Raw genomic sequence first — 10581 nt, 5'->3', positions numbered from 1 at the left:
CACCTGACGCCTGGCGCTCGATGTCGCTAGGTCCCCAACGTGGCGGGGTCAGACGCCGGTTCGCGTACCAGGCCCCTCCTGTGCGCCGCTTCGAGCCTTGATGTCATCGCTCGGCCTGACCCAGGGCCCCGGCTGCTCCCTTTGATTGGATCGGCGGACGCCGCGCTGGCGTCCTTTGGGAGGCTGAGGCCTCGGCCGGCACACACGCGCGGGTTAATGAACGCGGCGGCACACGCGGGCTGCCCGGAGGGCACCTAAGGAGATGTGCATCTCCCCACCACGTACTGCCGGGACCATAAAGGGTCCCCGCAGGGCCGACCACGGGCGGCCCGCGGAGAGAGCATGACAGGGAGGGCAGGACCCATCCCCCTCACGCCAAGAGCATCGCCAGCTCCTCCCTCTGGGGGGGCTGACTGAGAAGGACGCAGGACAGAGCTCGGGCCTGTTCAAGGGGGAGAGTGGGAGGCAGGGGGAGGAGGAGGGGAAAGCACGGGGAGGGAAAGGAGGGGGAGGTGGGAGGGCGGACTCCTCTGCGCGGCCATCGCCTCTGCCAGCCTCGGGCAGGGCAGAGGCGCCGGCCGAAGAGGCCGGAGGAGATGCTCACGGATGCTGGGGCAAGGGGGAGACCGGGGAGTAAGCTGGGTGCGATCCCCGACAGAGACAGAGCTGGTGCTGACCCGCACCTGTCCAGGAAGCAGGAAGACCAGGCCGGGTGGCCCTGCCGCCCCTCCCCTGTCCCCTCCCTTGCCACCGCCCCCCACACTCACCAGGGAAGCGGCTCAGAGCCACTGGCTTCCAGGCTCCTCCAGCTCCACACAGGGAGCCGTCCCACCTCTGAGGACCCGGGACCGCTCCTTCTGGATTTTCCAGCGGCTGGACCTCTGACGTGGGACTCCCCAGACGGGGAGGGCGAAACCAGCACCCGGAGGCGTGGCGTGCGCTTGGGGGCGACAGCCACGACGCCCCACACCTGCGGCTCAGGACGTGAGGAGGAACGGGCCACGAGCGCCAGCCCTGTGCTGGAACGTAGTCAGCGGGGTTGCTCCCCAGCAGCCCAGGGTGGGCCTGTGGACGGCCCCACATCCCAGTCCTCAGTGACACAGCCTTCCTCCTACCTCAGGTTCTTAATACAAAAGACCCCACATAGCTGCCAAATAAACAAGACTTGAAACATCCACAACACTCCACCTGGGATCTAAGTTCATTTACATAAAATGTAAAGCTTCAGCCTTAAGGCTCTGCAGGAGGGGACCGAGGCGAGCACCCGGGACGGGACGCGGGAATCTGGGTCCTTTGTCCTGAACGTCCCAGAGCCCTCCCGCAGGCTGATGGCGGCCCCGTCCCCAGGCCCCTGCTCCTGCCCGCCTCTACTCTGCAGGCATACAAGCTCCATCTTCTCTCCGCCCTTGCTGCTGGGGTAGCCAAGAAACACCTTTGTGGTCCTGAGATGCGGGCAGAAGGCCCTGAGGGAGACAGCCCTTCTGGAATAAATGGCAATGCCTCCGGAGGAGAAATCCCTTTGACCACTGCCCTTTGCCTTTTACATTCGCTGTGTGTGGAATGCAGACGTGATGCCCGGAGGCGCAGCGCCTCATTGTGCTGTGAAGACAAAGCCGCTCGCTAAAAGCAGCAGAGGAGTAAGAGTTCAGAAAGAGTTCAGCGTGTGTCCTGGTCCTTGCCTGTGAGCGGGGCTGCTGTGCGCCCACGACCTTGAATTGCCTGTCACGGGAAAAACACTAACCCGTCTTTGTTAGTTGAACCCTCCCTAATTTGCAGCCAACCCACACGAAACGGTAAGGCCAATAAAGATTTCCATAAAATAAAACCGTAATAAAATTACACTGAACATATACATTCATATAAACAATTTTAATTGTCCATTATTCCATTTTATATTATTCGGTGAGATATATGATGTAAAGTTGATTTTAAATTTTAAAGTGCAGCACCCCTGAGTTACCGCAGGGCACGGGGGCCCCCACGGCCGCAGGGGCCGCTGGGTCAGACCGCGCCCTCCGCGAGGCCAGGGCACCAGAATGCCGCCCTCCGCTGTAGCTTTTCCAGCCTGAATGGCCGGAGCAGATTTTATGAATATTATACTTCGGCGAGGTAAGAATTGACTGTTTACAAGATAATCTCTACTATACTGTAAAAAATGTTATAAAAATAACCACACAAGTCATATAAATGCTTAAAAACTTTATTATATGCTCATGTTTAACACAAATCCTTGTAAACAGTTACACCAAACACATTCTTTATGCATTATACATGAATACAAAACCAATTCAAGGACTTCTCATTTTTAACCAATTTTTTTAATTTTTAACTTTTCCTTTAAGCTTCCTTTGACATCATACTAAAACGGAACAGAAAGAGTGCGTACATGACATACTAGCGAGAGTTTTCAGACCTTTCTCTTCGCCTATCACGCTTACTACATCCAGGCCGCTCTGCGCGGAGAATCAGCGCACCGCACCCGAGGTGTGCGTTCATACTCGAGGCGTATGCTCACAGCCACGGGAAGCTCGAGGACCTAACCAACGCGTGTCAGGGACGGAGGCCGGCGACCAGGACAGAGTGGCTGGAGGGCCGGCCCAGGAGAGCAGCTGCTCAAGTCACGGGCTGCCTGAAGGTCACGCAGCTCCTGCAGGACTAGGAGGACCTTCAGACGGAGGGAGGACGGACTTAGGAAGGAGGGTGCTCCTCCCCCCGGATGCTTCGATACTTAGCCATGTCTTCTGGAAATACTTTAGAAAGTTCTTGAATCAACAGGCTTTTGAATTTCTAAAATGAAAAACATACACTGTCAAAGTATCTGTTTGTCACCTGTCACCCCAATTAAAGACTGAGCCCTCCAAAAGAACAGAAACTGCGCTCTGCCCCCACGGGGGCGGCGTGCCCACGCCACCTGCTCACGGCCCACGGTCGCACTATTTGGCAAACCAGCTGCAAATAACAGGACAGTTCATCGATGACCATCTGAAGGACGTTCCCATCCAAACCCGACCTCTTTCCTCCCACTTCACAGCACAAAAAGCCCCTCCGGCAGGGAGCCAGCTGCCCAGGTGGGAATGATTTTGGCGACAGCACATGTAACAGAAATCTTCAAATAATATTTAATTAAGCAATTATTAACTTGAACCACATCGCAGTCTCTGTGTGCAAACAACTCCACGAAGCTTTCCGAGCAGCTGGAAATCTGTCTCCGCCAAACGCCTTGGCTTCCTGCTCCTCCTCATCAGCGTAACACCTGCTTACTCCAGCCCCAGCGGCAGCTCCGTACCTGGCGGCATCTCAACCCTCTGCCCACGAGCTACGCTGAGCAGCGGGTGTGCGCAGCTAAGAGCACACGCTCAGAGGAGCCCGCCCTGCAACACGGCCTCAACTGTTCAAGATTTAACTTCCGGAAGTTTAAACACATGACGCATGGGCAAACAAGGCCATGGAACTGCTGTGAATTTCACAGGTCTCAGATGACAGAGGGTGACGCTGAGTGACAACAGACCCAAACCGAAGACAAGCCGCACGGGCCCCGCGCAGCACCACTGATGGGAATCCCCGGCGCAGGCCCCAGAGGCGCACGGAAGGAAGCGTGGCGGGACCGAGGACAGGGGGACCACAACCCTGTCCACACGGAGGGGCTTTCTGCTGGGCACCGCGACTCCCCAGACAGCCCCCACGCCCACGGCGCACGGCTGACCCAGCTGTCCCTGTCCCGAGGATGACACCAGGCCTGCCAGCAACTCAGTCCCAAAGTGACAAGACGGAAACGAAGCCACAGCGGCCCTCGTGGCAAACAGCACGTCCAGGGCCCGCTGCCCATCCTCAGCACCCGTTCCCTGGGGGACCCGGGAAGCCCTGCCGCCCCAGAGGACCCTGCGACGGCTGTCACCGTCACCCTGACAGTCCCTCTGCTCGTTTCCCACAGTCTGAGCCCTACAGAGTCACGTCAGACACCAGAGCACACCTGTGGGCACCGGCAGGAACAGAACGCAGGGGCCCCACAACCTGGAGTGTACAGCTCGCAGGACACAGAACAGGGGAAGAAAAGAAAGGCCCCCACGCCCACCCTGGGGTGTGCTCGGGAAAGCGGCTCAGAAAAGGCTGGTCCCCAAGGCCTGTCTGGGGGGGGTGACAGTGAGTGACCCCAGCACCAGTCAGTGTGCACAGAGAGCAGGCAAGAGCTCCCGAGAAGGGAGACGGCGTGAGAGGAACTCGAGGGGCGGGGTGGTGACCTCCAGCGTGGCCGGGCTGGGACGCGGGCCGGGACGCAGGCCGGGGAGGGGGGCCAGGAGAGCCGGTGCTGAGGGGCCAGCAGAAGCCGGAGCCCGGAAACGGGGCGGCAATCCAAGTGAAGAAGCCACGCATGCCCCAACTGGAACCACATCTGAATGAATTTAAGAAAAAAATGACACATTTCACGTTCAAGATGCAGTTTTCTAGACCTCGTCATGGCGAAGGAACAGGGGCGTCCCCTGGGGAGAAACGTCAGACGGGGGCGCGGTGCGAAGGGGTCTAGAGTCAGAACCTGCAGAAGGGAACAAAGGTCCAAGAACCCTCCAAACCGAAGGACCCGGTTCCAGGAAAGGGCCCACCGGGAAGCGCCGGCGTGCAAGTCCTAACAATGAGAGCGGTCACGGGGGGGCGGCGGCTCCTCTCCACCCCAGACGCTCACCGGGACTTTCCTGGACGTGAGGCGCCCACGAGGCCCAGCTGGGCAACGCTGTGGAACCGCTGGCGTTTCACTACGCGTGGACGAGGACGAAGCCGAGGGCCGGACCGCGCTCTGCAGGGACAGCTTTCCGGCCGCCATCGCCCCGCCCCCGCCCCCCGGAGCCTCGCTCACCTTCATCGTGTCGATCTTGCCTTTCACTTGCTCGTTCTTCGCCAGAGCCCTCTCCAGGCACTCTTTGGTGTACAGCTGTGGGTTTCGACCTTGATCTATGTATCTGGAAACAGGGAACATCTGCGTTAACACTCTCAGGATACGCATCCTCGCGGTTTCCTTACGGGGAAAAGCGAGCTCTATATAACGTCACGCGGCCCTGTTTGGACAAACGGTGTCCAGGAAGCGGTGAACTGGCAGTCCTGCATTTATACGCGTGTAGATGACATGACTTCACGTTGCATCTAAGAACAAGGACGACTCAGGCAATCGAGTGGTGCTCAATCGCGGGGAGCCCAGCGAGCTCGCGCCGCCGCCCCACGGCTGCGGCGCGCTGCTCTGCAATGGCGTGTGGCTGTCATCCCTGACCCTCACGACAGCCTGCGAGGTCAGGCAGCCCTTGTTGGGAGGGAACTGGGCCAGCCAGGCCCCAGCGGCACTGGGGAGAGTCCGCCGAGGTGCAGCATCCACTCCGGGTCCCCTGTCCCCGTGTGAACCGATGCGGAGGAGCCTGGGGCTACTGGACGGGGAAGGAGGGGCGCTCCGAGCAAGAGCCGGGCCTGGCCACCCCGAGATTATTTTACAGACTGTTCCACTGCTCTTAACAGTGGGGGAGGGCTGATCACTTCCCTAAGTACACCTAAGTAATCTGAATTTAAAAGAGAATCTCTCCATTTCCAAACAGTATAAAACCACTTTTTGAAAATTTCAACACTTGTCCCCAAAATGTCTTCATTATCCATAAGATTTCATTAAGCTCACTGCCTAGATGAACATCCACATTGTACCAGCGATAGGCCACCTGCCTACTTCCATGACGTGGAGACCTGGATACCACTTGGCTTAACTGAATTATTCATTTACAAAGAAACAAAAACCACCACACTAAGTCCAATTTATGTATTTTTATGCATCGGTAAAAAAAAAAAAAAAATGCTCACTTCAGATTAAAGACGCTGTTAAGCTACTGTTGCTGGCATAAAAACTGGCTTTTTGTTACGACAGACAGCAGAAAATCAGTAACTCACAAGTTCTAAAAATTCTGTTGTATTGCAATGTTTTTGAAATGATGACAGTCTTAATAAAATTCTCAATAAAATCCATCCATTTCTGGAAACAAAAAACCCAACAGGCTCAAGTGTCGTAAATAAACCACCGTTTCAACAGCAACACCGTTCAGACTGGGCTCTCCTGAGACCTGAGGGTTGAACCCCACTTCTGCCAACACGCCCACCCACGTGCTGGACAGAAGGGCCCGGGTGACATCCTCATCTGTGTTACAGACACAGTCAATGTCTGAAGTGTGTGCGGAGGCCACTGCTGTGGGCCTGGAAACTCCTACTTCATTTGCATAGGCCCAGAGGCCACCTCATTCCCCTATTCCAGGTGAATCTCCACTGTCCCTTCTGCTGTGGCTGACCTGGCTGAGGCCCCGCTGCCCTTCGGCAATGTCTCTCCATCTCCTACCCCCATCTGCCCACTTCACAGACTGAAGCAGCCGCCGGCACCCAGCACCCGTCACCACACCCATCCAGCACATCCCGGACCAGAAGGGCACCCACAAGGGCGCCCAGGAAGGCAAAGTGGCCTCCGCCCTCCCACACAGGGCTAACCGCCGCCGTCGTCCAGGAGTCCAGAGCTATAACTCGCGCATGCCCCCTTCACGCCCACGTGAGGCTGGGGGACTCGGTGGGGCCGACTGAGAACACAGAGAACACATGAAGCCACGCCCAGCAGCAGGGACAGAGCCGGGACGAGGAAAACCGCAGCCTGCGGGCCCGTCTCTGTGGGGAGCTGCTGCGCTGGGTTGTAATCTGGACATGTATCTCTGACCTTCTGGGGTATAAAATGACAATAACTGTTCCTTTTTGTTCAAGGAAATCAGTGGTTTACATTTGTAGAATGTACTCAAATGTCCTCACTGATCCCGGCCAGATCTGGCAGGGAGAGGCTGCTCGGCTTAGGGAAAACGGCCCTGGTGTGGGTGGGACGTGTCCGAGACACTGGCCACCCGAACAGGCCCCTGTGGTTACTCACTGGCTCCTTCACCCCGAACTAATGGGATAAAACCTGGAGTGAAGAAAACTGCAGAGGTGCATTCCCTGGAGGCGTCCTCTGGGCCGTGACTGAGACAGGTGCACGTGAGTCCCCCAGAGAAAACGGTGAGCAGCCTCCCAAACTTACTTGGCCAAGAATCTTGTCTCTTCCCAATGGAGAAGATATGATCACTCCCCTGACCAGCACTCCTGGGCAGTGTGAGAGATACTACATCAGATTATTCGCAAGTTCTGGCTGTAATTTTTTTTAACTTAAAATACAGCCCACTAAAGACTTTTTACCTTTTTATTTCTTTTTTAAGGAAAAAAGGAAGTTATGTGGCTGTCCTTCTGTCTAAGCAGGACTTTGAGAACCTATGATGCTTTTCACATATTTCGGGAAAAAGAAGCCTCTATTCACATGTAACTCTTTTTCAAAGACATGATATTGACAGTTTTACAAACTGTTAATCCCATTAAAGCATAAACTCCATGAGGGCAGGTATTTCTGTGTTTTCTTCACTGCATATCTTCAGCACCTGGGCTGTGCCTACCCCATGGCAGGCACTAAATCACCATGACTGAAGCAATCACGACACCACAGCTAAACGAGAATTACACTCAAATGAATATCAGAAATGGTACTTACTCGAAAACTTCTAAAGGCACAGTAATATCATGAAGCTGCTGTCTGCACTTATCGATATCTTGTAAGCCGGTAACGATGAAATTCCTGAGGGAAAAGGTAAAAACGGGGGTCATCTGGTTAACTCGACGACAGACACTGAGAACACCACCCACCTGGCCAAGCAGGACCCCACACAAGTGTTCCTTCCACATGCAGGGTTACCCAGGGCTCACAGCTACTTGGTTAACTACAGAATTCACAGGAAGGCTCCGGAGTTGCAGGAGACCCTCAGAGCTTGGTTGATATCCTCTGTAAACTAGAAATCACCAACTGGGGGTGGGAGGTGGGGGGTGGGCAGGAACCAACCCCTTTGAGAACTGATGAAAGCCATCCTAGATCACCTGGCTAGTCCCACAGCACTGGTATGTAACAGGGGTTGCAATCATATATACGTTTGTGTGCCGGTAGCCCCTAGTAAGCTGCGGGCCATTCTCCAGAGCATTCTATTTGTGTTTTCCTTTGTCATTCCAGGAGCTAGCACCATGGCCACCACAAGGTGTTGCCAAAAGAATTCCCCTCGGGGGACAGGGGCAGAATTCCCCAGAGGGTTCAGAAGGAAACTCTGGGAGGGAGTTACACGTGCGTAGGGAGAGGCTCCGATTGTGAAGTGCAACTCCCTCTGATGGGGCCCCTGAACAGAAAATGTTTCGTCTGGCCAAGATAATGTCCCCAAACGATCCTCAAGATAAGGTCCCAGCAAAGCAAAGCAAAGCAAAGCAAAGCGAGGAAAGCACAACAGGAGGCCGCGGCGAGCTCGCCCTCCGAGCGCGCAGCTTGCAGCCGGATGGGTCCGAGGCACCAGCCCCGGGGAGGGCGAGAGGCTGCGGCTCCCTGCCCGGCCCCCGTTCCCGGCTCCCGACCCCCGTTTCCCGCCCCGGATCCCCGCTCGCCGTCCCCGCACCCGTTCCCGGCTCCCCAACCCGGCCCCCGATCTCCGACCCCCGACCCCCTCCCCGAACCCTGACCCCGATACGCACCCCGGCCCCCCGCTCCCCACCCGGCCCCCCGAGAGGACGCTGCTGGCCCCAGGAAGGCGCCGCTCACAGTTTCTGGTTGAGCCCGGCCTGGCTGCTGGGCTGGAAGTCGCTGACGATGATGCCGAGCTGCCGGATGTTCTCCACGAACTTCTCCAGGTGCTCCTCCAGGTGGTCGAACTTCTCCGCCATGGCCCCGCACCGCGCAACTCCGCCGGCGCGGCCCCGCTCCGCCGCTTCCTGCTTCCGCCCGGGCCCGCCACCACTTCCGCTTCCTGCGAGGCCGGGGGCGGGGCTGGCCGCCGGGGGCGGGGCTGGCCGCCGGGGGCGTGGTCAGGACCCCGAGCGCCGTCTGGGGCGGGGCCTGGGCGCGGGGCCCCGCCCCGACAGTCCCAAAGGGCCCAGGTGAGCGAACCTGCTAGGTGTAGGTCCTTAAGACGCCTCAGCGTGCTCTAAGGGCCACAACGAGCCACTGGTGAGGACCCGGGAGACCTCCACTGGACCTGAGCAAGTTCTCTAGCCTCTGTTTTTGTCCATAAAATCAGGAAAATGAGATCTGACGGCTACTTGAGGTTATAAGAGGTAATGCCAGGAAAAGGGGGAAGTCCAGAGGGTAGGGCTTAGAGAGAGTAGCTTGTCTCGACAGTGAAAATGCCTATTTTTTAAAAGATATACAAATTACAGGTACTCACTGTCAATAATTAAAATGATACAGAAAAAATAAAATGAAGAAAGAGAAAATGACATCAGAAATCCCGCTTCCGCCCCGACCTAAGCAGTCTTTAAGATCTTGGAGATCTTCCTGCATTGCTTTCTGCACAGGTGCAACCGCCCCCAGAAACAGGGCTTGCTCGGCTTCTCATTCACACGTCCGCAGGCTGCTGTGTAGTGTCCAGCAGACCTGACAGACAGCTCAAGCTGATCTTCAGATGTGTGACTTTCCCAGCAGTGATTGGATTTGCCATCCCCAAATGGATGGATAAATTAGCAGCCAGGACAACGCACCTTGACTTAAAGCCTGGTGTCACAATTGAGGACTTCTGGTACTAACTGCTGCCAGTCCCACCAGCGGTGGCCTCCACCACGCTCTACACAGCAGCTCCACAAATACCCGCCCACATGAAAGACCCAGTAAAGGCAGTCTTCCTGCCCCTGGGTTGGAGTCGGTGAGGACAGCACTGGCCTGCCTTCCTTCCTCTTATATGTAATTAGCTATCACCTCTTCTGACCCTTGCCTCTCCCAAGAGGGAGATGGTCTCCCACTGGGTATTTCCTTCCTGAATTCCTGCCACCTTCCTGGGGGAGACCCTGACCTCTTTGTGCCAGCTCTGATAAAACAGCACACTGTGGGGTTTCCCTGTCAAGGAAGAAAAACTTTTAATAAACTACTGTCCATTGATCTTACTAACTTTCCATTTTGATCACATCACTCTCGCACTTAAACTTTTCTGCTCATTCTTCTAGGGCTAATCGATGTTTGCTCCTACAATGCCCTGTCTAGATGCCTCAAGCCAGAGTGATTTCACTTTTCCTGAATATCATGATATTTACTGTCTGTACTCTTCAATTTCTAGAGTCTTAGGCAATTAGGGGGCTCCTTTTCTAAATGATCTGCAAAGTTTCTCCCAGCTATGACCAGAAGTGAAAACCCAGACACGGTAAGTGATTTGTCAGACTTACTAAATCAAGGACTCACCCCAAGGAGTGGTCTGAACTGACATGAGAAGCCTCTGTCCCCACCCTGAATACACAGGAATGTTAGATAAAATACCCCTTGCCTGGTTTAATGACAATCAACTTTAGGGAAAATTGTAAACAAGGTGGAAATAAAATATTCGACAAAAGAAAAAAATAGGAAAGGTCAGAATGTAAAATTAACAGTCTTTCTCAGTTTAACAAGAAAGAAAGAGATAGGTATTGATGTAGCTTGGGTTTTGTGAAGTATTTATTTTTAAAAATTAGAGGTATTTTTGTACTAGAATTTTTAAGCTAGTA

At 55.2% G+C, this 10581-nt stretch overlaps 1 protein-coding gene across 1 annotated transcript; it reads right to left on the bottom strand.

Annotated features, from left to right (window-relative positions):
- Positions 1-2184: 2184 nt before the first annotated feature.
- Positions 2185-8835, bottom strand: MED10 (mediator complex subunit 10). Its single transcript, XM_016160990.2, has 4 exons — positions 8657-8835; positions 7574-7657; positions 4850-4952; positions 2185-2787 (listed from the first exon to the last, which is right to left on the bottom strand). The coding sequence occupies exons 1-4, from the start codon at positions 8776-8778 to the stop codon at positions 2689-2691; spliced, it is 408 nt and encodes a 135-aa protein (XP_016016476.1). The 5' UTR covers positions 8779-8835; the 3' UTR covers positions 2185-2688.
- Between the last annotated feature and the right edge of the window lie 1746 nt (positions 8836-10581).

Source organism: Rousettus aegyptiacus, unplaced genomic scaffold, assembly GCF_014176215.1.
Source record: "Rousettus aegyptiacus isolate mRouAeg1 unplaced genomic scaffold, mRouAeg1.p scaffold_m13_p_8, whole genome shotgun sequence".
Lineage (NCBI taxonomy): Eukaryota > Metazoa > Chordata > Mammalia > Chiroptera > Pteropodidae > Rousettus > Rousettus aegyptiacus.
Note: the sequence above shows the minus strand (reverse complement) of the source record. Positions and strands in the feature narration are given on the sequence as shown.

Coding starts and splice junctions, on each gene's coding strand:
- MED10 (XM_016160990.2), bottom strand. CDS start 8,778: ATGGCGGAGAAGTTCGACCACCTGGAGGAGCACCTGGAGAAGTTCGTG. Junction 7,658..8,656: donor GCCGGGCTCAACCAGAAACT/GTGAGCGGCGCC, acceptor CTTTTCCCTCAG/GAATTTCATCGTTACCGGCT. Junction 4,953..7,573: donor GTGCCTTTAGAAGTTTTCGA/GTAAGTACCATT, acceptor CCCTGTTTCCAG/ATACATAGATCAAGGTCGAA.